At 45.1% G+C, this 26,630-nt stretch overlaps 1 protein-coding gene across 6 annotated transcripts in view; it reads right to left on the bottom strand.

The window, feature by feature from the left end:
* DTNB (dystrobrevin beta) overlaps nucleotides 1–26,630 on the bottom strand; it is a 172,757-nt gene that overhangs the window by 128,865 nt on the left and 17,262 nt on the right. For all 6 annotated transcript variants that reach the window (XM_045844349.1, XM_045844347.1, XM_045844350.1 and 3 more), the window contains exons 2-4: nucleotides 11,267–11,334; nucleotides 9,684–9,764; nucleotides 5,966–6,179 (exon numbers count right to left, since the gene is read on the bottom strand). In XM_045844349.1, coding sequence (XP_045700305.1) covers nucleotides 5,966–6,179; nucleotides 9,684–9,764; nucleotides 11,267–11,333 — 362 coding nt within the window. In that variant the 5' untranslated portion in view covers nucleotide 11,334. The remainder of the gene's footprint in view (nucleotides 1–5,965; nucleotides 6,180–9,683; nucleotides 9,765–11,266; nucleotides 11,335–26,630) is intronic.

Genomic DNA, 26,630 nt, shown 5'->3' with positions numbered 1-26,630 from the left:
ACTTGGGAAAGATCTGGTTTCATCACACAGACGTGACTCACGCAAAACCGGGCCTGTGATGGCTGCAGAGTTCACTAGCAGGTCAATATTTAAGCTGCAACACAATGAACAGTGAAGATTAACCCCCCCCCCACACACACACACAAAAAGCTACTAAAATGAAAGGATGAACAGGCAGTATTTGTTGAGGAAGACGGGAGAGAGGAAGCGTGGTATTCTAACCCCACCCAAACAGAACCCTTCTGAGGAGCACTCTCCCTCAATGAAGAGAAGGACAACGATTCTCCTTCTCAGACATCCCTGCGTGACTCACTCCCGCAGACCTATCATTTCGCAGTCTGACAATGGACCATGCACACGACTTCTAAAGGAGTTCTTATTGTCCAAAACCCAGAAAGCACCGGGACTGCCGCCGGGCCCAGCTGGGCAGACAGTGAGTCACCCTGAATAAACACGTATGTTGGAACGCAGGTAGGGACCTTCAGAAGCCTCTGCCGTCCCTACCTGCGCACGTCGGATGGGGACCGCTCATGTCAGCTGTGCAAAGTCTCAGATCCTGCCTGTACTTTCCATGTCTGACCCGCCTAGTCTGGGTGATGTTTACAACTCTGCACTATCTAGTAAGAGCTTGCTATTCAAATTAATTCTTTTGAAAACAAGACGATAGGGAACATTTTTTACTTAAGAAAACACGTTGTAGCCCTGGCTGGCGTAGCTCAGTGGATTGAGTGCGGGCTGGGAACCAAAGTGTCCCAGGTTCGATTCCCAGCCAGGGTACATTCCTGGGTTGCAGGCCATAACCCCCAGCAACCGCACATTGATGTTTCTCTCTCTCTCTCTCTCTATCTCCCTCACTTCCCTCTCTAAAAATAAATAAATAAAATCTTAAAAAAAAAAAGAAAAGAAAACATGTTGTTTCTACATCTTTAGCAAGTAACTGTGGATGCAGCCAACTATAAATTAGTACTTTTTCCTTGAAAACAGACTTCTAGTCTAGAAACACTGTTACCAGTCCAGTGATCACACGCAGCTAAAAGTAATGAAAGCATTTCTCTTTGGTTTTCAAATTCATATATTTCCAGTTAATCTTAATTTACAAAACTTCACAGCGAATGGATTATGCAAGCATCAACTACAAATCGAGAATCCACTTGGCAAATAGCAAATAGCTTAATCAAGTGAAATCAATGAAAAGTCTTCTTCAATTTTATCATAATCAGAATGTCTGACAATTTTATATTTTTTGCCTACTAATTGTCATTTCAGCTTTACAAATATTTATTAAGAATCCAATGCTACATTAATTGGGAAATTAAAAAAAAAAGGTAAAATCTCTGCTCTCAAAGACTTCCGGTCGTATCTGCACTCTTAGGAAGCAGTTCAGAGCACTGTAACTGAAAGTCAAACTAATGATACAGACTATAAGCCACCAAAGGGATGGAAGTGGGTGGGTGACGAGAATAAGGAAGGCTGCAGAGGAGGTAAGAACTGGGGCGCAGGGGGCGGAGGAGTGGGGAGCACAGACCGGACGGAGGGAAACTGGACACATCATACTGGAAAAATTGAGAAGTGCCTCAAGTAGCTTAATCAGAGTTTGGTGTGAGCCGAGAATTATGAATTGATATTGTTAGATCTACCTGAAGAGTGTGAATGTCATTCAAAACCACAGGGAGTCTGAAAGTTTCTGGGGCAGGAAGTCACATGATGAAAAACGGTGTCCTAATCAGACTAACGTGGAGGTGAGTGTTGAATCAACTGCAGGAGTCTGGTACCACCTGTAACTTTCAGAGAAAAACAAAGGCAAAGAAAAAGCAACACACTTGGAAAAAGAATTCCCCTTGCCCTTTCTTTAAAAAAAAAAGCTTACAAAAAGAAAACAATAAGGCAAAATAATAAGCAAAAAAATTACTTTCTGGATTATTAGCTAATGGTCAAACACGCCCTTTGCAGGTCTGCATGGGGCCCTGGCGTCAAGAAGATTCCTCTCTGAAAATCGGCACAAACACAAGACTTCGCTCAGGAGAAAAGAAAAGCTACAAAATACACAGTAAGTGATGGGAAGAGGAATAGGTGAATTTCAAGTCCATTCACTTCTGCTCTCTGAATAATTCTGCCACCAAGCACTTAGCCTGGGGCTCAGTGAGCTGGCTGTGGTGGTGTCACCTCACATGGCACACCCCGACACCCACAGGCCAATGGCACCCAGCAGGGCAGGGCGCCAGTGTGGGCAGTTAGCTCCACGCCGCTCTCCCACCAGAGCAGCCATTTTTCTCCCTTTTGCACTAGGTTTCTCCTTAGGATTTCACGCTTTTGAAACATGCAAAGCCCCTGACTCATTCTCCACCACTGCCGGGACATTTCCTAAAAGAGCGATAATCCCATCCTTGTAAGAGTCAGATCCTTATAAAAATGTGCGACTGTTGAGGGCACCAAATTCCTCCCGCCCAGCACTAGTTGTCTCCTGTTTGTATTTGGCTGGCTTTTTCCTGCCATCCTGAATCAACCCAAGAACAAGTAGGGACACTAGTAAATACTGTACATAAATGCATGTGTCAGCGTAAGATCAAGTCTGCAGAGAATTTGTGTGAGTTTATTTGAGCCAAACTTATGACAATCGTCGGGAAGCAAACGCTCAATGGATTGAGAAATGGTCCGGAAAATGGCAGTTTTGCGCCTTACTTGACACATTAAAATCAAAAGAGGAGGCATAAACAGGTCACGTGAAGTCTGCTGGTGACAGACCAGGGAGGCGGGAGGAACCTCGGGGACTGGATAAAAAGTAAAAGGACAGACACACCTTTTACACAGGTGGGAACAGGACAGTGGACAGGCAACAGTGAACACGACGGCAGTCACAGCGAGGGGGCTTGTGGTCTCCCCCTGGGGCGGTGCCTGTGCTTTGAGGGGTCTGGGAAAGGCAACCGGACATTCCAAAGGTGTGTTATCGTAGATGCAAAAGGACCACAGACAGGCTCAGCTAAGGTGAGGACTGACCTCTGTTAGGGAAAAATACCTGCCAAGGACATGACAACCCGTCATGAGCTGCCTTCAATTAGGACGTTTTCATTTCAGACCGTCCTGGGTGGTTACTTTAGGTCTCTGAGTGTGCAAGGCCGCCACGCAGCCCCCCACCCCCACCCCACCTCGTCAGGTTTCACATGTGGCCCCTTTCCTTCCGCCCATGACATGTTTGAGCCTCCCAGGAACTTTCAGTTTTGTTTAAAGATCACTACCGAGTAAGACGGTAATCTAGTATTACCCTTTTTCAGCAGTGTCCACTCTATAACATGCTATTTGGGCATATTCAGAATTTAAAATGAACTGGTTTGTTTTTGCTTTTTTTATATTGTTTTGTTTTTAGCATTGAGCATAAGGAGGGAACAATGGAAAATTTTAAATACACCCAAATTAAGCTGCTAAAACAGGATTTTAAAATGGTTCAGAGTCATATTCCCAAACTACAGAGAAGTTTTCACACAAACCCATCCTGAATGAGATGTATAAGGAGCTTCACCCCGCAGGCATCTTCGCGTTGCTCTGAACCTGTCCGAGACGCCTCCGCACCTTCCGCCCCTCACCTTGGTTGTCCCTACCCTGGTTGTCCCGCTCTCCCTCCTGCCGTCTCCTCCTCCCCTCCAAGGCACCGTATTTACCTTGTTTGATATAATCAGGGATTCAAAGTGTGTAGTCTCTGCTCTATCATTTCAGTAGGAGGACTTTTTTTTTCTGACTTTAAAACTATTGTTTCTTGAATTAATTTTTGTTGCGCAACCTGAACTGATTTACTCCGTGTGTCAGTGTCATGATAAGGTGCTGCTCGCTCACCGCAGATTAACGGTTTTTGTAGTGGGGTGCAGGGCGGGGTCCCCTGAAAACAGCAGAGCGTACCCCCCACAACCCTTGATTGGGGGCAGGGGGCAGTGGATGATGCCGTTTAAGATACTTTGCACAACACTGCTACGTCAATAGCAGTGTCTTTCCTGACGGGAAGAGGCCTGCCGCCCGGGGTGCAAGGGGTACCTGACTTGAAGAGCATACAGTGATGGGGAAGGTGATGTCCACCCCAGAGGTTCCCACGTCCCTGGGAACTCTTGCCCTAACTAAAGATGGCAACCAAACGAAGATAAAACGTACACAGGAACTGGCAAAAATGGCAGACGCTAACACATCATAGGAGGGGCCAGTGATGAGGTCAAGCAGGAAATTCTAGGCCAAGCTTTCAAATGAGGGCAGGCTGAGCAGGCGGAGAAGAGAGTCCAGCGTGAAGACAGGAAGTCGGGAGTGAGCGGGAGAGGCACAGGAGTGCACCAGGAGGTCTGCAGGGGGAGAGGCCGGAGTAGGGAACAGCTCGGAGGAGCTGGTGGAGCTACGCAGACCTGCTCAACCAAGCATGTGTGACCGGGGAAGCTGAACCTTGACCAGGGATGCTGAGTTGCAGACTTCTGCTTCTCTGAAGGACGTACAGAGAAGCCACTCTCTTGGGAACAGGGCGGCTCTGAAACCCACAAGAATACTTTCCAGAGAGGATAGGGACCTGTTTGCGCAGCTGGTTGAAGAACAGATAAGGATATGGGGAACTCCTGGGCAAGTTCTCACGGGACAGGAGTGCTCTCAAGCCCCACCCCCGCCCAGGCTGGAACCCTGTTAATAAAAACCTGTTTCCTTCAACACTGATGGTTGGGTCACGTGTCAAGGTGCCATGTGGCCGAGCCCCCGTTTGCTCGTCTACAGTTTTACTAAGATTTTTGGATCAAAAGAATCATTCCTTGGACAGTATTAAAATTACAGTTTTACTGTGTAAATTGCTTTAAAAAATGGCATCAGAATTTTGGGACTTATGTCTCATGTCACACTTGTTTTAAAAATTCAAATTTCTTTACATCATTTTCTTTTAAATGAATAAAATATCTAACTTGTAACATCTTATAAAATGCTATAAATTTAGTGAGTGCCTACGTTGTAACTTGGCTTTGACGTTTGTATGATTTTACCATCAATTCACAGAATCCTCAATATTTTATAAAATTTAACTAATAACAAATGTATGAACAAAAAAATATAGGTCTACGGAGAGAGAAAATGAAGCAGAGAATTAACTCTTCCGAATCAGATGGCTGATAAAATAGCCAGGATGAGAAATCTGAACTCTTAGTTCCTGGAATACAACCACTAACCTCTGTGTTTCTATCATTTATGATTTCTTTTTGTTTTTTATAAAACCAACTTAATTCTCCATAAATACAAAGAGAGCAACCCATTTCTGTTTTAATTCAGAGAATATTTAAATAGTTTTCTACTATTATTGTAACCTTATAAAGCAATGTTCTGCATTGAAAAAAATTAAAATAAGACATTGAACATAAATAAAGAGAAAATGAGATACTATATAGTTCAGGGGCATTTGTTGTACATAAGAAACACAAGTTAGCTTTAAAAGTCAAAAAGAGCCCTGGCCAGCTGGCTCAGATCATTGGAACATTGTCCTGTACACCAAAAGTTTGTGGGTTCGATTCCTGGTCAGGGCACGTACCTAGGGGCACATAGCTTCAGTCTCCAGTTGGGGCATATACAGGAGGCAACTAATTAATGTTTTTTTCTTATATTGACGTGTCTGCCTGTTTCTCTCTCTCTCCCCCCTTTTCTCTCTCACTAAAATCAATAAAAACATATCCTCAGGTGAGGATTAAAATTAAAAAAGAAATAATAATAAAATCAAATAGAAACCCTCATAAGCAAATTCATAACTTGCCTCTGTTTCACTGGATAGGCAACTACACCTTAGCCAAACTCCATGTCTCAAGTGTGTGATTCTCTGAAACGTTCCAGGGCTTAGTATGTGACATGCCGCAGGACAGCAGGTCACTAACTACGATTCTAAGTGGACAACCCTTCGCAAGGGAGTATGGAAGAAGAACAATTAAGGGACAAGAATTCTTAGAGCTCAGCGAGCACGGGAGGTACTAGCCTGTCATACGCAGCGATCATGAAGTTGAGGAGGAGGCTGATGGACTGGTCCACACTGATCTGGTGCGTGGAGGGCAGGCGCTTGTTCAGCTGGTAGTAGATGGACGAGATGACGGTTTCGAGGCGGGACACGCTGATCTCCGTGCTGTGGTCCAGCGTGTTAAGGCCATTGTCTCGGAAGGCTTCGATCATGTTCCAGATGTCAACGAGATGGACTAAAACACAAAGCAGATAAACGGTCAACAAGTTAAAGGTTTTAATTCATCAGAAAGGCACAGGAACTTTACATGTATTTACATTTGACAGATCAGTGAAGGCCGGCAGGAGACGCCACCCCAACATGCCACGCTGGCATAAGGATTCCTGTGAGCCAAAGACACTTGAGGAACAGCAGGTGCCGAAGGCGAGGTGTCCTGACCCTCACCTTTTCTTCCTGACAGCAGCAAGTAAAACCCCGCGTGGAAGATGCCTTCTCTATTCCGGGGGGAGAGAAGCATTCTGGGCAACAGACACAGGGAGTGGAAGCCAAGAGTAATCTGTACGGACTTGTTAAAATGTTACCTTTCTTTAGTCTCTATATTTTTTAGTTACTTTTCCAAAATCGCTACTCTTTGTTTAACCTAGTATGCAAGCACCTGGACCTAGTCACTCTTTGGGTCTTCATCTTCCTACGGGGGCTCCCGTGAGCTATAAAAATCTGTACACTTTTCTCCTGCTACCTGTCTTACATCAGTTTAATTCCCAGGCCAACCAGAGACCCTAAGAGGGCAGAGGTAAAGTCTCCTCCACAATAGCCTCAAAAATATACAATGTAAAATTCAACCAAATGCCAAAGAGACACATCCACGAGCTTTGGGGGAGGTATTAACACACTTCTTAGTAAATGAGAGGCAAACACACAAAAAATAAGTATGGATAGAAAAACTAAACTGTATAACAACCAAAAAAGGCACAATGAACATTATATGAAATACTGCCCCCAATGATTAGAAAATATGCCTTATTTTCAAGAACCCAAAGAATATGTATAGAAATGGACCTTAATTGAGTCACAAAGCTAATCTCGACAAATTTCCAAGAATTAAAATCATATAAATCATGCCCTCTGAACAAAATGAAATTAAGTTAAAAATCATTATCAAAATGGTAACTTTTTCAATGAATTTTACCTTTAGAAACGAAGAAACACATTAGGGAACTCCCTTAATATAATTAAAGGTATCTACAAAAAACTACATCACACATATGACTCGACAGTAAAATGCGGAAAGCCTTCCCTCTGATATTGGGAATGAGACAAATGCCCACTACCATCATTTCTATGGTACTTCAAGTCCTAATAAAATAATTATGCAATAACTATTGGTACAAGTATTGAAAATGAAGAAGTATAAATGTCATTATTCAGAAAGAGGAAAATTATACACGCAGAAGATCATAACAATTCTATGGATAAATTACAAAATTTAATATCTGAGTCTAGAATGATTGCTAAACATAGATTGATTTAAAAGTAACTATTTCTATGTATCAGTAACAGATGATGAAATTTAAAAGTATCATAAGTCATCAAAGACTTAGAAATAAATCCAGTGATGAATGTGCAACATGTCTACAAAAAAAATCTATAAATACAATTGGCAGAAATAAAGACCCAAATTAATGGAGGGACAGACCATGTTTGCAAGAGGAAACCTCAATACTGGAAACACGGGGAATCTGTCAACTCTCCCAACTTGATTTACAGATTTAATGCAGTCGCAACAACACCCCACAGGGCTGTACGTTAAAAGGATGAACTTTGCTGTATGTTAATTATACTTATAAAAAGAGATGCAGAAGGAAAATATCCCAGCAAAGTTCTTTGTTTCATTTTGTTTGTTCTTAGTAGAAATTGACAGAGCCTAAACTATATATGAAAGTAAGGGTAAAAAGGCCAAGAATGCCCCAATCTTAAAAAGAAAAACAGAACAAAGTAGAAGCCCTCCTCTACCTGATATCAACTCACTATAAAGTTGTGCCCTGGCTGGCGTAGCTCAGTGGTTTGAGCACAAGTCCGCAAACCAAAGGGTGGCAGGTTCGATTCCCAGTCAGGACACATGCCTGGGTTGCAGGCCAGGTCCCCAGTGGGGGGTGCACAAGAGGCAACCACACATGGATGTTTCTCTCCTTCTCTTTCTCCTTTCCCTCTCTCTAAAAATAAATAAATAAATAAATAAAATCTTTTTTAAAAAAGTTGTGACAGTGGCTATTGGTACAGGACAGACAGAGCAGTGGGACGCAAGTGTCCAAAAGCAGATCTTCTCACATACAGACACTGCTGTGAACATGCTTGTGCATTTCCCCAAAGAGGGTGAAGAAAAGATTGCTTAGTGACAGAGGAAAAGGGGTCTTCTGAATCAACGGTAGAGGGAGATAGAACACACGTAGAGAAAACCTTGAAGCTCGACCCCTGTAGGTGCTGCGGACCCACAGAATTCATGTGGATGGAGAATCACACATGACAAAAGGAAACTTCTAGAACAATGCATCTTGTGCATTACGAATCCCACTGGCCTGGTTCAGATTCTCGACACTCCACACACAGACTACCATTTCCTAAGAGTAATTACAGGAAGAATTATAAAAATAGTAGGTTCTTTAGAGCAGTGGTTTTCAGAGTTTTTGACCGCAACCCACACAATTATATTTAAATCATACCTCACACACACACACACACACACACATACACCCCTAGATCCTAGATATAGTGAAATACAAATTTCACAAAAATACTTTTTAGATTTACCACATAAGCTGCGTTCTGATTTTTATTTTTCTTTCTTTTCTCTATTACATGCTTTAAATTCTGTCTAGGGCCACCAAAACAATTTCATGAACTATTAATGGGTCACAACCCATAATTTGAAAAACCATGCTTTGAAACACCAGAAAATAAACATGACTTCAGTCCAGGACGGAATGGTACACTCTTCAAAGAGAATTTTAAGCTGGGATTTTCGAGTAAGACTTAAAGTAGGGTAAAAGTATCTAGCTGTGAAAGTGACTTGCCCGAGGCACAGGTTTATGATAATTGGCAAAACCAGGGCCAAAACCAAGGTTCTTCCCCATTCTAAGGCCAATGTTCTTGCCATTACACAAAACAGTTTTTCATTAATGCAGACATATACATACAAACACATATGAGAAAAGTGCAATAATTCTGCCATAAGTTAGTTCACCTTCACAGAAATTAAGAAAGATTTTTATGCATCTTACATGCATATGTTCACATATATTTTATTTACTTACTTTATAAGCAGCAATTGTGCTAGCAATTGCTTATAGAAACGGCTGATTCATGTTACGTTTAATCAAGAAAGTTGATTCTTATTACACCTTTATCAAAATATGAATATTTTTCTCTTCCTCCAGAAGCTGATACATTGTACTAATTCTGCACGAAGCTTTTCATTAAAACGTGACAAGGAGAAACCCATTCTCCCGCTTACAGAACGTAAACAACGTGCCAGTCTCACAACTAGCCCATGTGGAGCTGATTAAATATTCTGAGGGACACGCGGAGTGCCACGTTCTTTCCATGACGCAGTTTATATTCTGCTAAGCACTTCAGACAAAAATAACTCCATCAAAACTACAACACGACTAAAAGATATTCAAGTCTTCTACTTGACATTACTGAGAACTCTATGCAGCTATATGTACAAGAAACGACTTACGGTTGCATCGTTTTTGGACAAATCGTAATTTGCACGCTGTTCTGTACGTGGATAGTCGTATGACATCGAAATTCTGAGCACCTGAAAAAGGGGCAAATAAAACATGTTCAGTTGGACTTACTGTTCAACTTCCACATGCTGGGAACAGGCTCTGTTCCACTGTGCTGGCACAATGTACAAGGAACTTGTCAGCTAAGCCTTCTGACAAAACCGAAGGCGGGAGGAAGGGTTAACCAGGTCCGTTTTCGGCGTGCCCGCTCCGCGCCAGGCACCATGCTCCTACTTCTGCCGACAGGTCTACTGGCCTCTGCAAGCTCCGAGGGGAGGAACACTCATGACCCGCATTAATTAACTGTACGGAGCAGGGAGGGAGAAAGAAGTCGCAGAGCAGGGAAGACCGTAGCCTAGACCCAGGGGCGTCAGTTCCAGCCCCAGCCTGACGGCCAACCACAGAACCTGACCGTGGCCCTGTTACGTGCCTCGTCTCAGCCTCGCTGTCCTCCTCTGTAAAATGAGGGAACCGGACCAGCCGATCTCTGAGGTCCCCTTCCAGATCTGTGGCAGCCTACATTTTTCAAAAACGGGCCTTAACGCAACGTCCAGACCAGTATTCCATGTGCTTCCAGCGCACTGTCCCTCCCTGTCAAGAACGAAAGGTGATTTCCCTGTACCTGCATCTGGGCAGGTTCCTGTGACTGCCTTAATGAACAGGACGTGGCAGAAGTGACACGGCCTGACTTCTGAAGACAGGCGACGAAAGGCGGTCCGCTTGCCCCTGCCCTCCCTCTCTCCGGTCGCTCCCCCTGGGAACCCACACTGGTCCTCCCTCTGAGAAAGGACCTCAGGGGCCACCCGGCTGGGCTCCTGCCTGCCCTCTCCAGCTCGGCTGAGCAGCACTGACCGCGTGGCCGTCCAACGCTTTCCGAAGGGTTCACAGTCACTGGCCCAGACCAGCAAGCGGCCCCATTTCAGGCGGAGGACTCTGAGGTCCCGCAAATGAGGGCGCTAGTCCCGGCCACACAGACAAGCAGTCACAAAGCAAATCAATCCTCCAAATAATGGGGACCTCCTCTCCGCCATCTTCTTTTCTTCCGTTTTACAGAATAATGTGATTTTTAAACAGATTTCAAGTTGTATAGTAAAGTAATATACTGAAGCACGCCTTTATACTATCAACTTCCCGCCCCCCACTCTAAGTGCTGAACTAACAGTCTTCTCTAGCCAGAATTTGTATCCAGTGTTGGGGACACTATGTGACACATTCATTATGTATCAGCATGTGCGAGCCCATGGTAACAATGGAGCTACGGCAAGAGGTCTGCACTGACGGGCAGGCCTCGGCCTGACGGACACTCTAGGTGACACTGCAGCCGCACTATCTATGGCCTTGCTAAGGAAAGCAGTTCGAGTCAGTTCCATCAGATTAATACGCTCTGGCTTGGGGCTCGCCAACTCCGTGACTCATTAACTCTCCTTCTTCCCGTTCGAAAGCTTGTAACTAAAACCTTCTGTGACTTCATCAGGAGGAAAGAAAAACACTCCCACGCACGCAAACAAGGACTCCAGGAGCACTCCAGACTTACGCATTTCTATGAACAGCTGCCTCTTCTCTGCCATGGTCTTCCGCTTATTCCCACTTTCCTCAATCATCCTGGAGGCAGAGAGAGAGACAGCAAATCACTGTGTAATTTGACAACCAAGTGCTTACTGTTCTATTGGGAAGGGAGAGGTACAGGAAACCAAGCTGTATATATGCACGTACGGAGAGGGCATCGGCAAAAATAAAGTGGGAGCCTGATGCCAAAAAGATAAACCCTTTTTCCTCCATGTGATACCTTCTAAAATATTAAGTCAGTACTTAAATGAGCTTGTACACGCCTCTTGTGCTGAATAAAATACGGGCTGTCTTATTTCTAACTCGGATTATTTTCTCTGCAGAGTCCTAGATCAGCTGAGGCAGTTTCCCATGTCCCTGCCATTTTATACAGGTAAGTATGCTACTAAATATCACTTAGAAAATAATTATAATGAAAGGCTATTATAGTAAAGAACATAATAGTGAGTTAACACATAAAATATATAAATAATATCCATTTTTATATTAAACAAATATAGGTATTCCTCTCCCCACTGGAAGAACTCCTGAATGTAACTTTTTATCACATGGTAACAGTAGTTTACATTGTCAGACTTAGGCTATGCCAGTGACTTTGTTCGAACTCGCTTCATGCATTCACTCATCTAACCCTCCCATCAACCCCGGGTGCTGCTAGTAGTATTATTTATTATTATTATTATTATTATTACTTCTACTACTACGCTGTCCCCATTTTATAGATCAGGAAACAGATGCTTAAAAAAGACCACTAACTTGCTCAAGAGCACACACCTCAGAAGTGGAAGAGTAGAATCTCAACTCTTGCATTAAAACCTCTTACATAATTATTGCTTTTAGATGCATATTTTCAAGTATCTAGACCTAAAAAGCTAGAACAGAAATAGCCCATTGCTTGGACCCTGCTGAAACAAAATTTGTGACAACTTTAGCAGAGCTTTGCCTTATTCTATGAAGAAAAATACCTAGACAAATAGCACAAATAATCCCCCTAAGCAGAAGACACTGTCATAGATCATTCTCACATGTTAGACTCACAAACTAAGTCAATAATGACTGTGCAGATTACATATCCATTAAAGCAAGGTGCCCGGCGAAAGTTGAGTTATAACTATATCCTAGAGAAAATTTAACATGGAAATATATTCCTCACTATTCTTCAATAATATTTCGATAATTAAGACTGGTCCTTTCCTACATCATTGAAATGTTACCAAAAAGCCTGCAACACACATGACAGTTATGTAACAATTTGCCACAAGAGGAAAGAATTGTAAATAAACAAAAGAAAGTAAGCCGAGGAAAGCACAACCAACAGCAGCAAAAAAAAAAAAAAAAAAAAACACAACACAACGACAACAATGAAATCTAGGCCCTAAAAAAAAACAGGAATTGGTCCCAGTACCCTGTAATTACAAAGAAAAAGTGTTCAAAAGCTTGCTCCCTCTACCCCAATCTTTGCCTCCCATTAAATAATACAGTGTTTAAATGTTACACACAGATTAAAACAGAAAATATCCTAATGTTCCTTATATCTCATTTATTCTATCCTTTTTCTACTTTTGCTATTTCTTTACACCCCTTTTTCTCAAAGTAGGATCTAAGACTCCCTGGAGACCCCTAAATTCTTCATGACGACTTTTAAAAATTTGTCTTTATTTCCAGCTCAATTTTGAAAAAATTAATGGAACCATATTCTGGACCATCTAGATGACCACCCACCCACGAGTACTGCCACGCCACTCAGGGCACGCACGGCGTGTGCACGCACGCAGGGCGCGCGAGGACAGCGGCGCTGGGGGCGGGAGAGCGCCGCAGGCACGGCAGGCACACGAGGGAACCGCACTCCCCGGGGAGCGCCGCCGAATCCGACCTGCCACCCGCTTTTGCAAACACCCGCGTTCTGCAGGAACGCGGCCACACCTGCTCCTTCACCTGTCACTGTGGGCGCGCTCCTGCCACGCGGCGGAGCAGAGAAGCTGCAACAGAGAGCACCGGGCCTGCGGAGTCTGAAACAGTTGCTATGCGGTTCTGTAAGAAAGAGTACGCCAGCCCGACGCAAGGCAACAGTAACCACGATGGCATTACTACACACGTCGGGCTGCAATGAGATACACGTGTCCCCACCGTCAAAGTGGCAGGGATCATCCCACGTGGGCTTGAGTCCCAGTTCCATTACTGGAGGTTCATCCTTGAGGAAGTGCTTTAATCAATCTAAGACTGAGGCCTCATTGCTGAAATGGCATGAATATTTATACTTTATTAACCAGCCATGTAACAAATATTTATCAAGCAGCTCTTCTATGGCAGGCACGTCTAGACGTAACGGAAATATTGCAGTGAACAGAAGAGACAAAGTCCCCACCTTCATTTAGCTTTTTCTGGCAGGATTAAATGCAGTAATTCGTTCAGACAGCGCCTGGCCTAGGGCAGGCAAAGGACAAATGGTGCCTGCTATTCTTAGGATTACAATTATTATTATCATCATTACTACTACTACTACAACACAGGGGGCTTATAAATCTAGTGAAGAGACTCTGATTTATAATTAATAATACCATGATAGACATTATTTAATTTAATACATTTCCTTTTAAGAAAGTCCTTGGGGTTTTCAAATTAATAAAGCACAAAGTAGACGTTTTAGAAATGTAACGATCTAGCCCTGGCCAGGTGGCTCAGGTGGTTAGACCACTGTCCCCACACGCCAAGGCTGTGGGTTTGATACTCAAGGCACATGCAAGAAGCAACCAAGGAATTCATAAGGAAGTGGAACAACAAATCAATGTTTCTCTTTCTCTTCCCCCCTCTTTCTCTCCCTAAAAATCAATCAGCAAAAAGATGTTTTAAAGAAATGTAATAGTGTCCCAGGTTCGATTCCCAGCCAGGGTACATGCCTGGGTTGCAGGCCATAACCCCCAGCAACCGCACATTGATGTTTCTCTCTCTGTCTGTCTATCTCCCTCCCTTCCCCTCTAAAAATAAACAAATAAAATTAAAAAAAGAATGTCCTTAATTTAAAAAAAAAAGAAATGTAATGATCTCAACTGACAAAATGATGGTATCTTCATGTCATGAAGACAGTTTATTATAAACCTGGACCAAAGACATGAAAACACATACCAGAACATTCCGAGATAACAGATGAAAACGTCATCATGAGCCAGTAAGAAATCTGTTTTATCAACTGGGTTTTAATTTTGCTATTGCTACTTAAACTACCTCATTTTTTAAAAAACTTACCATGGACTTATAGTATACTAACAATTAACAAATACAAGTTCAACTACCTGCGCGAGAAAGGGAATTATTTAAATGACAGGCAATTCCACATCAGGACCACCTGCCCCAAGAGAGCGTGAGAAAGAAAGTGACTCTACAGCAGGGGTGTCAAACTCATCATCACCAGGGGCCACATCAGCCTCACAGTTGCCTTCAAAGGGCCGAATGTCACTTCAGGACTGTGTGAGTGTCACTACTCTGGAACAGTTACTCAAGCCCTCGGCGCCGCCGCCGCTGCTGGGTGGAAACGAGGTGCCGGGCCGGATTCCAGCTGGGGCCTCGTGTTTGCCACCTGCGGTCTGCAGCTTCCCACGGTCTCGGTTCTCCCACACAGAGCATCCTCTTTCCCGTCTTTCCTCCTTTTCCCAAAAACATCATTCCACTAAAGAAAAAGCAGCCAATTGCAACATGAAGAAAAAACTGTGCCAGACGTCGAACCACTTGCACATGTCCGTCTCCACTGGGGCATGGCTCCTGAGGACATTGCAAGAGGAATTCCCATCCGAATCACACGTCCAGGTGCTCACCGGGAAACTGCCTCCCAAAGGAAATGAGGCTCAGGCCCATGAAAGACAAGCAAGATCCACTCGACTACAAGGATTTGATATTCGTTTCAGAAACAATGCTTCTAATGTTTCATTGCTTTAGGAAATCATATTCATGGAACCACGTTCTCAACAGTTTGGAAAATTGTTCACACGACAGAAAAATTCTCAAAATTCAGAGCTACAGGATAAAGCTAGTCATGACGGGTTCTTCTGAAAATAATCATGAAATGTAAACATGCCAACCTGCATATGGTGTCAATGACATTAAAATACTGTATTCGTGTTGCAGAAATTATTTAACCATCATATATGTACACGAATAAAGATCAGAAATGAATTTGAGAATGAAAATACATTTGTAAGGTATGTTTTTCCCCCCCTCAAATTTTATTTTGTCACTGTGTTGCCTGGCAGTTTTTAGAAAGTTGAATGTGTTTGATGTTTATACTTCAGAGTTTTAAAATGTCCAAATATGTTTCCTTGGAGACGACGGGGAAACGTGCTCTTACAGACTATCAGTGAATATACACGTACTGACGCATGTATTTTGAATAGCAGTTTGGCAATATCTACCAAAATTTCAAATGCATACTCCTTTGGCCTAGTAAATATGTTTGTTTATTTGTTTAAAAGGAAAAGAGAAGCAAGGGAAGGAGGGGAAGGGGAAGGAGGAAGAAAGGAAGGAGGAAGAGGGAGGAAGGGAAGAAGGGGAAAACCAGTGTACAACTGCTTACGTAACTTACGGTACGGCCATAGAATGAAACGGTACAGTCCACGGGTGCTAAAAAGAACGAGACAAGTGTGTGCAGCTCATACAAGTCAAAAGGCAAGTGAGGAGCCCTGACTGGTGTAGCTCGCTGGCTGGGCATCACTCCCCAAAGGGAAAGGTCTCCAGTTTGGTTCCTGGTCAGGGCACATGCCTGGGTTGAAGGCTCGGTCCCTGGTTGGAGTGCGTGTGAAAGGCAAACGATGTTTCTATCTCACATCGATGTTTCTCTCCCTCCCTTCTCTCCCTTCCCCTCATCCTAAAAATAAATCATTTTTTTAAAAAAGGCAAGGAAACAGTATCACAACCCCGTAGATACTGTTTGAGCCCTGGCCCGGTATTACCTGGCTGCTAACCTCCTGCAGAGGCACTCCCTGGAGAATGACCTTCAGTTCACCGGACACTCCGTAAGCAACGCCTGGAAAATAATTCACCCGCTAAAGGGACCAACGGGCAGTTGCGGCCGGGGACTCACATGCAAGGTCAAGAGCCCAGGCCTGTAAGCTCTGGGCCCTGGTGAACTGGAGTGCGCACACGCACACACCAGCCCCTCTCCCACCAAACACGACTGTAGACAGAATGTGCACTGCAGCTGTCTTGAGCTCTGCGGATAGTAAACATCAGCAGGTGGATCCAGGAAGAACACAGAATTCAAAATACCACTGAACAGATGGTGAGTTTGCCATTTTTCCCTCTTGTAGGAATGACCCGGCTTGACCTCAACCCAGCGCAAAACCCCAAAGCAAACGCTGTGATGTAAACACAGAGAAATCCTCAGAACGCTCTAGTTCTAGCTCAAAGAAACGAAGAACTAAAGCCCAGAGAGAACGAGACATTTCCCAGGTCTTTTTCTCTCTCTTCCCCTTTTATTCGTTTTCTCCCGCCCTAGCCAGCAGGCCGTCCTGCAGTGGAGGCAGTGACAGCAGCAGCAAAAGCCCCTGGCCTGGAGACTGCAGGCATCAGACACGTGGAGAAAAGAAACCCTCCTCTCTGCTCTGTAAGCTGCAGCTCCAAGCAGGACCTCATTGAAGTGTTTATTTCCCTCTCTCCCTCTCCTCGGCTATGCGGTGCAACTGCAACAGTGGGCAGTTTCTGGCCAGTCCAGAGTAGCCAGAAAGTACCCAGGTGCTAACTGAGCAGAAGCTTGGGAAAGCCACCCCATGTAACTGTTCATGAAACCCTGGGACCTTCTCCAACTTGCACGTCCCGGGATCTGATCTTCACGAGCCCACCGACAACTCTGAAAACTGAGCGCAGAGAAAGACCTCTACCCAAGTCCCGGACCGGTGGGTGGCACATACGTGACCCGGAACTGAAAACTAAACTGACATCAGAACCACAGCCGACAGCAGACAGACAGAAACTTGTTGTGCAGGCTAAACCGAACCAGCTCAAGTGTGCCCACTAACACAAAGACATCGGCATTGCCCACGAAGTTTTTAAAGAAGACCCAAAGTCTTATAGTGTTCAAAATGTCCAGAAAACAAACATAAAATTATCTGGTAAACGAAGAACCACGAAAGCCTTCACTCACGAGGGAAAGATACCGGATGGATGCCGATGACGAGGTGACACGGGTGCTGGGGTGATCTGAGCGGCGTTACAGCAGCTACCGAGAAAAAACGCTCAAGTAAGCAATCACAGGCACTCTTGAAGCAGAAGTTAAAATGTGAAGTGTCAGCACAGAAGCAGAAGCGATAAAGAAGAGCCGAATACAAACGTTACAATTGAAATACGCAGTAACTAAGTGGGGGAATTCACTGCAGGGACACAGCAAAGCACGGAGATGACGAGGGAAAGAGGCAGTGCGCTTGACCAGAGACCAGACAGAAACTATCCCATCTGGACGACATGAAAAAGATGGTGGAAAGAACAAGAAATAAAGCCTCAGGGAGCTGGCAGGCAAAAACAAAAGGTCTCACGGTCACCACACCGTCCGAATCCCAGGGGAAAGGACAGTGTGTGTTGCTGGGTGTCCACAGACAACGCGTGAAGACACAAAACTTGGCTGAAAACTTGCCAAGTTTGGTGAAAGACATACCCCTACATATTTAAGAAAGTGAGCAAACCCCAAACAAGTTAAAGCCAAAACACACACACACACACACACCCCTAAATGGACACAGCATAATCAAACTACTGAAAAGTAAAGACAAAGAAAAATTATTAAAACCAGCCAGAATAAAAGAATGCATTACCCACAGGGCCAGAATCAGCCGTTTTTGGAAAGGACCAAACAGCAAACATGTTGGGTTTGCAGGACCTACGGTCTCTGTCACAACTGCTTGACTCGGCCATGCGGCACAAGAGCAGCCACAGATGGTATGTAGACACATGGGTGTGGCACTGTCAAAATTCGTTCAGAAAGCCCTGGCTGGTGTAGCTCAGTGGATTGAACGTGGGCTGCGAACCAAAGCATCGCAGGTTCGATTCCCAGTCAGGGCACGTGCCTGGGTTGCAGGCCACAGCCCCCAGCAACCGCACATTGATGTTTTTCTCTCTCTCTCTTTGTCCCTCCCTTCCCTCTCTATAAATAAATAAACAATCTTTTAAAAATAAAAAATAAATAAAAATTAAAAAATAAAATTATAAAAAAATTCGTTCAGAAAATAAACAGGCCCACATCCCACAGTCTGCGGCTCCTCTGAGAGGGAATGGCATGCACTACTGTAGACTTCTCATCAAAATCTATGGGCCCCCGAAGACAGTGGAATATCATTTTGAAAGTGCTGAAAAGCTGTCAACCCAGAATCCAAGACTGAGGAAATGCATCCTTCAGAAAGTAAAGACAGCTGAGAGCATTGCAGCCAGCACACTCGCTCTAAAAGAACTGCCAAAGCAGGTTCTTCAGAAAGAAGGGAAGTAATTCCGTAAGGAAACCCGAAACATTACAATGAAGGAACAGCAGTAGAAAAGATGTTAGAAGAAATGATATAAAGTCCACACAATCTGCATCAAAAAATACAAAAGAACACCTTTCAATTCACGCTAAAAGGCCCACTTCAAGGAACTCAGTGGGTGCTTCAATGGCATAAAAAAGACCCAGGCAGAAATGAAGGATACACTAACTGAAATAAAGAACAATTTACAGGGGATCGACAGCAGAGTGGGTGAAGCCAAGAATCAAATCAATGATCTGGAGCATAAGGAAGAAAAAGACATCCAATCAGTGCAGCAAGAAGAAAAAGGAACCCAAAAAATTGAGGATAGTGGAAGGAGCCTCTGGGACAACTTCAAGCATTTCAACATTCACATCATAGGGGTGCCCAGAAGGAGAAGAGAAAGAGCAAGAAATTAGAAACCTACTTGGAAAAATAATAAAACTTTCCTAATTTGGTGAAGGAAATAGACATACAAGTCTTAGAAGCACAGAGAGTCCCAAACAAGATGGATGCAAAGAGGCCCACTCCAAGACACATCCTAGTTAAAATGCCAAAGGTTAAAGATAAAGAGAGAATCTTAAAAGCAGCAAGAGAAAAGCAGAGGGTTACCTACAAAGGGGTTCCCATAAGACCATCAGCTGATTTCTTAAAAGAAACTTTGCAGGCAAGAAGGGACAGGCAAGAAGTATTCAAAGTGATGAAAAGCAAGGACCTATAACCTAGATCTCTCTATCCAGCAAAGCCATAACTTAGAATGAAAAGAGCAGATAAAGTGCTTCCCAGACAAAGTAAAGCTAAAGGAGCTCATCATCACCAAACCATTATTTTATGAAATATTAAAGAGACTTATTCAGGAAAAAGATTGAAACTGTGAAAACAATAAAATGGCAATAAATACATATCTATCAACAATTAAGTGTAAAAAACAAACTCAGCACACAAGCAGAACAGAAACAGAATCGTGGATAAGGAGATGATTGGGATGGTGGCCAGTGGGGAGGGGGTGTGGGGGAATCCAGGAAAAGGGGAAGGGATTCAGAAGCACAAACTGGTAGTTACAGAATGGGCAGGGGGTGTTAAGAGCAAGTACAGGAAATGGAGTTGCCAAAAAACTTATATGCAAGACCCATGGACCTGAACGAAGGAGGGGGGATCACCAGAGGGAGTGGGGGGTGCTGGGTGGAGGGGGGCAAAGGAGGAAAAATGGGACAACTGCAACAGCATAATCTATAAAAAATAAGAAGAAGAAATCCCAGCTGAAATTTTTGCTAAACATAGGCAATTCTAAATTTTATATGGATAAGCAGAAGGAACAGAACAGAGAAGACAGTTCTGAAGGAGAATGACCTTGGAGGATCGCACGACTCAGGCTGAAGAATCACTATGAAGCTCCAGCGATCAGGACAGCGTGGTGCTGGCAACGGGACAGGCACACGGATCAATAGAACAGAACAGAGTCCCGGAACAGAGCCCCACAAATGCTGCCATCTGATTGTTTTAAAGGTGCAAAAGTAATTCAATGAAGAAAAGATGGTGTGTTGGAAAAACTGGTCATGCATACGCCAAAAAGATGAACCATTGTTGAATCACTGTTGTAAACTGACGTTGTATCTCATTTGTACCTTAATTTGAAAAGTGAACCTTGCCTGTGCCTCATGCCATATACGAAAATTAATTCAAAATGGAAGACAGATGTAAATATTAAAGTTTAAAACTTCTTGGTTTTAAACACTTTGAATAAGAAATGAAAAGACAGGGACAACTGTAATAGCATAATCAATAAAAATATACCTAAAAAAATAAAGTAAAATAAGGGAAAAAAAAGAAATGAAAAGACAGCCCTGACCAGTGTGGCTCAGGGGGTTGGGCGTCGTCCTGCAAACCAACGGTTGCTGGTTCAATTCCTGGGCCGGACGAAGGCCTGGGTCGTGGGCCAGGTCCCCAGATGGGGGCATGTGAGAGGCGACCTATCGATGTTTCTCTCCCTTTCTCCTTCCTTCCCACCTCCAAAAATAAAAAATAAAATCTTTAAAACAGAAGAAGGAAAGAAATGACAAGACAAACTACAAACCTGGAGAAAAATATTTGCAAATCACATACGTGACACAGAACTTGTATCCAGAAAAATATATTTTTTATCTTCATTGTATTTTTTTTACATTACCTTTCAGCCCCTTCACACTCCCCACCCCCTAGCAATCACCGCACTGTGGTCCATGTCCTTAGGAAAAAAATATATTTTTAAAAGCCTCAAAACTAAAGCCACACAAAAGAAAAGCTTTACTCAGCAGCAACCGCGACAGACATTATTTGTCGACCCGGCAGGTGGAGCAGGCCCTGCCGACACTCTGACTCTTCAGCTGCCTGTACTATCACTTTGATGCGTAACTGATCCGCTTGCATTCGCCAGCATCTGCATGTCTCGCCTGAGGGTTTTTCTGGACACTGCAGACTGTGCTGGCACCTGCAGGGAAGTCCAGAAGCACCACAGCATAACAACCCCGGGGGCAGCGCCCCCACTGACAGAAGTAATGATGTCAATACGCCACCCCCTTTATCCACCAGAGGGATAGCTCTGAAGCAGTGTGGTCCAATGGCTCCCTGAGTTCCCCACTGGAATTAGTTTTTTTTTTCTCATCTTGACTCTAGAGAGAGAGTAAGGGACGAAGGAAGAGGGAGAGAAACATCGATGTGAGAAACATCAAGCCATTGCCGCCTGCATGCGCCCTAACGGGGGATCGAACCCACAACCCAGGCATGCGCCCTGACCAGAACCGGACCGGCGACCTCAGTTTGTGAGATGATCCCCAAGCAACCGAGCCACACCAGCCAGGTTCCACTGTAATTAATTTTGCTCACCCACAGCGCTTAACCAGAAACCCTTTGTTAACTACTTTCTCCTCTGTCTCATTTCTCTCTTCCTCTACTGGTATTTCCTAGGGTCATTAAAAACAAAAACAAAAACAAAAACTTTTAGTTGAATCCTTACATCGGGGTTTGCTTCAAGAGTAACCCAAAGCGAGACAGATCTGTTCCTGTAAAACAGATCTTTCCGACAGGTTCTGTGAGCAGAGCACCTGCCATCCATACCACGAAGCCCGCAGGGCCGGTGGTGCGCCGCTAGGGGGAGCCGCTGGCGTGCCGCTGCAGAGATGTTACCCAGACTCTCCGAGGGGAGAAGCTAGGAAGGGACGTGGAGGATGACTGGCTTAGGCAACAGCTTTAGCATTTGAGAAAATTTTAAAGGCAAATGGGTTGAACTTTTGTTAAGCGGCAGTGATGCACAGAAGGAGGAACATGTCACGGCTTAAATCAGCCAAGTGTCAACCCAAAGCGTGGTACGGCAGCCAGGAGGCCTCCATGGCAGCATTTTAAGGAACTCTCAGCTCCTACTACTTGAGGGCGCATGATGCTAAAGTCAGGCCCAAATTCTGACTACGAGAGGAGGCAAATCACAGCCAAGATTCTCCTGAACCCTCTGAGCCATAAGGAGTGGCTGGCTCCCTAGCTCTTGATATAAGAGTCTCCCGTGCCCAAAGGCTAGACACGGGCCTCACCCAAGATGCAGGCCTCCGAAGACGCCGACCCCCAGCTGCCCTGTCCCTGCCTCCCTCGCTGCACCCAGGCTAGTAACTAGGGGCAAGTCACAGCGTCATCGGAATAGGGAGGTCCTGCCCCTGCTTTGGGAGGAAAGGGGTGATTCGCCCAAGCAGCTGCGGGAGCTGACGACAGGCACTGGCAGGAACTGGGAGAACACACCGGGGAATGGATCTCGACAGTGCTGACCCGCGGGCCACGTCTAAGGACAGTAAGGAAAAGTTTGTTGATGTGCGGGCACTCTCCCAGGACCCAGGATTTAACATTCCAAAAAGGACACCTGGAGCCAGTCCTAATGAGCTGCTGGATGGGTTCATTTTGTCCTGGGCTGCAGGGCGGGGGTCGATGTGCTACAGAAAATGAACCGCAGATGCTGGAACTGTACGGCAGGGCGTTAAGGGAAGAGTCGGTATCTCCTAACCTCCACCGATTGTGTCTGTTCTGGACTGACAGCATCTGCTTTTTTTTTTTTTAACCTGGGGACTGTCTCTGACATCTGAAATCCATTTTAGTTTCTTGCATGGCAGGTCTGAAATACTAAAATACTGTCAATTTATTACTCCCTGGAGCAGTCTTAACCAGTGATTGATGGAGTTGGTATATGACATCTGCCCAGAAAGTATCCAGCCATGGACCATGAAAAACAGAGGCATTTATTGAAAAAGATACAAGAAATACTGTACACAGGACAGTGATGCCTCAGCCCCCTTCAAAGCAGGCACCCTGGAACCTCACGCAGTTCTCCATCAGCTGCCCTGTTGTATTTTCCTGAACCTCATCAATGGTCTGAAATCTCTTCCCTTTCAAAGACGATTTTAGTTTGGGGAAAAGCCAGAAGTCACAGGGCACCTTTGGGCTGCAGAGGGGCTGAGTTGCCTGGGTGATGTGATGTTCCACAAAAAAACTCTGCATGAGATGTGATGCATGAGCAGGTGCGTTATTGTGATGAAGCTGCCAATCACCAGTTGCCCATAGCTGTAGCCTTCCGAATCATCCAAATAGTCTCCATGGAAGAATGTTTAAGCTTAACACAGTATTTGACACAGATCTGTTGCTCTACTTGCTCAGTCATTTGAATGCTACGGCCACACAGTACACATGCTCACTCAACAGTGTCTACCGCCCCCACTGACTAGTGCAGTGAAGTCGTCATTGTTCACACATGCTCATTCCAGTCCACTCTCCTTGGCTGCCTGGTTACATCGATGCTGTGCAAACCATTCTCATTATATTAACAACTGTTGGACTTTTTCCAGACAGGTCTCATAACACTCCGCCTACTTCGCCCCCTCCGCAGTTATCCACAGTGGCAACTTGCTTGATAAGAAACCCTTTTTTTGCTAACTTCCCTCCCCCTCTCACTTCTCAGTCCCCTACTGATATTTCCTAGGATAACCTCCAAAACAAAATACCTGCACTCAAATCTAAGAGTCAGCTCCTAGGGGAACTCCAGGACTGTCTTTTCATCTCAACCACGCTTGTACTTCAGACGGCACACAACGTGTGGGGCGCACACAAACTACGATGACTGTTGATGACTTCCCCTGGCATCGGGGATTCCCCAGTGCTCCGCGGGCACGGAGAGCTGCGTCTTTGTAATCACCACGGTTCCACTCAACAAAGATCTAAGCCTACTGACAGGCCTGATTACGCGTCCTTGTCTTCCTGATGTAGCCTTGACGATCCACGCGGACATGGATGTGAGCAGGCTCTCTGCTTCCTTCCACTTGGGCTCCTGGCACTTTGCCTTTCCTTGGCCTCACAGTCTCGAGATAGCCAGACCTCCTATCACTCCTTTCACAGACCAGCTCTGATTTTAAAGCCTGCCATTTCCTTCCTCGTAATCACTCTCATATCCACCCTTTTCCCCATTTTCACTGCCAAAAATCTTTGTCCACATGAATGCACACATAAAAACCTGTGACACTGTGATCTCAGGACTCTGTGCCCCCTTCTTCCTGCCATTCATCCTGTGAACACCCAGCGAAACCCACTAGGTTATTTATTCAAACATTTTGACCTCTGGTGGGTCCTAACCACCCTATTCAGGAGCCTTATTCCACCCAATTAAAAAAATCAGACCACAAAGTGAAACAGTCCAGATTGAGAAAGACACATGTGAGTGAATTCACTCATATGTGGAATCTAATAATACAAAAAAAAAAGACAAGCCCTGACTGGTGTCACTCAGTGGGTTGGGTGTCCTCCCACAAACTGAAAGGTCACTGGTTCAATTCCCGGTCAGGGCACATGCCTGGGTTGCAGGCCAGGTCCCTGGTTGGGAGCGTGTGACAGGCAACTAATTAATGTTTCTCTCACACATAGACATTTCTCTCCCTCCTTCTCCCTCCCTTCCCCTCTCTCTAAAAATAAATGAATAACATCTTTTTGTCTTAAAAGTCAAGCTCATTACAGAAGCAGAGTAGCGTGGTGACTGCCAGGGGCTAAGGCGTGGGGGAAACTGAGAGATGGTGGTCAGAGGATACAAACTTCTGGTTACAACATGGGAACTGAGTGTGCAGCATGGCGACTCCAGTTGATAACACCATACCGCACAACTGAAATCCGCTAAGATCTTAAACATCTGCACCCCCCCCACACACACACACACACACACACGGCACTATGTGAGGTGATGAACGTGTGAAGAAACAAAGCTAGGGCAATGGTAAAAGGACCGGTGGCCAAGAGATCTGGGGGGAGGGATGAGGGACGAACAGGCGAAGCACAGGCTGTTAGGGTGGGGCAACTCCCCGCACGCTGCTGCAGTGGGGCGTGCGTGTGACACCATGCGTCAGTCAAACAGACAGACATTGACAACACAGAGTGAGCCTTAACGGACATACATTTTTATTAAATCCTTTAGGACAGGGGTGTCAAACTCATGTTCACCAGGGGCCACATCAGCCTCATGGGTGCCTTCAAAGGGCCGAATGTAACCTGGGGACTGCATAAATGTAACTACTCCTTCACTAGGGCCAAGGAGCTTGGTGCTGCCACCGGGCAGAAACAAGGCGCCGGGCTGGATAAACCCAGGTGGAGGGTGGGATTCGGCCCACGGGCCTGGTGTTTGTCTCCTGTGCTCTAGGACATCAGAGCATCCAAGGGTGAGATGCAGAACGTGACAAAGCGATCCAACTGCCTTACAAACGCATGGAACAACCTCACTGCAGCGGGGTGCGGAGGTAAAGGAAGTGACCTCAGTAACTCTGGAAATGGATGGTGTTTGTAAGACTAAAGCAAAACAAAATACACCTAAGTGCCGTACTCTAGTTCCCACAGGTTAGAGAAGTTCCCAATTCCAGTACTGCTACGCGTGAATCCTGGAATCGAACAGTCACGGAAAGGGGTGGCCCTCAGAAGAGTGTAAGGTTACAGACAAGCAAGGTGAGAGGCCAGAAGGATCCCCACGGACCCAACTGCAGACGGCAGTATGAGATCATGTTTCACTTAAGGCAGACACAGAGAGTTACCTGCAAAAGTGATTCTGGAGAGGTGTATGCGCATGGCTCCGTATACACACAAGTCCTCGCTGTGTCTACTGAGAGGGCGTAGAAACAACAACATCCCAACAGCAATGAGCACACCTAGTGCCCAAGTTTTGGTTCACAACTCCACTCTCCGATAAAAGGAACCAGGAGAAGTGGCCGAGGCAGGAAATAGACAAGATGAGACTAGAGCATCGTGCGGTGTGGAAAGTAAAGAAGCTCCCGGAGAAAAGACCACGCGATGGAGGTAGACCAAAGGGACGCAGACGCCAACTGAGAGAGCTCCCAACGGACAAAGTCGGCGCAACTGCAGCAACAAAATGAACAAAGCAGTACTACACACCCATCGGCAAATACTGACACAAATGAGTGGATAAATTAATAAACAAAGGAGAACAAACATCCTGTGAAGAACTGCAAATACTCTATGCCAATACTCAGCCCTGAGAAAAGCAAAGCGTTAACGCCCACTCCCTAAGTGTGGGCTGCACACAGGGCCTTCCTCACAAGACAACAGCACGGAAGACGGGGGAACGGGAAGCCACCTGACAGTGGAGACCCCGGCCAAGCCCTACCTCAGCCCGGGCAAGTTCACCATCAGCAGGGAGGATCACGCTGACCGTGTGCGAGTGCATCCTGGACACGATGTGATGAAAACGGCATCACACCTGCGTGATCTTCCTCCCCAGACCCACAAACCCAGCAGGATCATGAGGAGAACATCAGGCAAGTCTCACCTGAGGGATAGTCTACAAAGACCTTACCGGGA

The sequence above is a fragment of the Phyllostomus hastatus genome, unplaced genomic scaffold (genome assembly GCF_019186645.2).
Source record: "Phyllostomus hastatus isolate PE091 unplaced genomic scaffold, TTU_PhHast_1.1 phas_contig_402, whole genome shotgun sequence".
Classification (NCBI taxonomy): Eukaryota; Metazoa; Chordata; class Mammalia; order Chiroptera; family Phyllostomidae; genus Phyllostomus; species Phyllostomus hastatus.
This window is presented reverse-complemented; position numbering and strand designations above follow the sequence as displayed.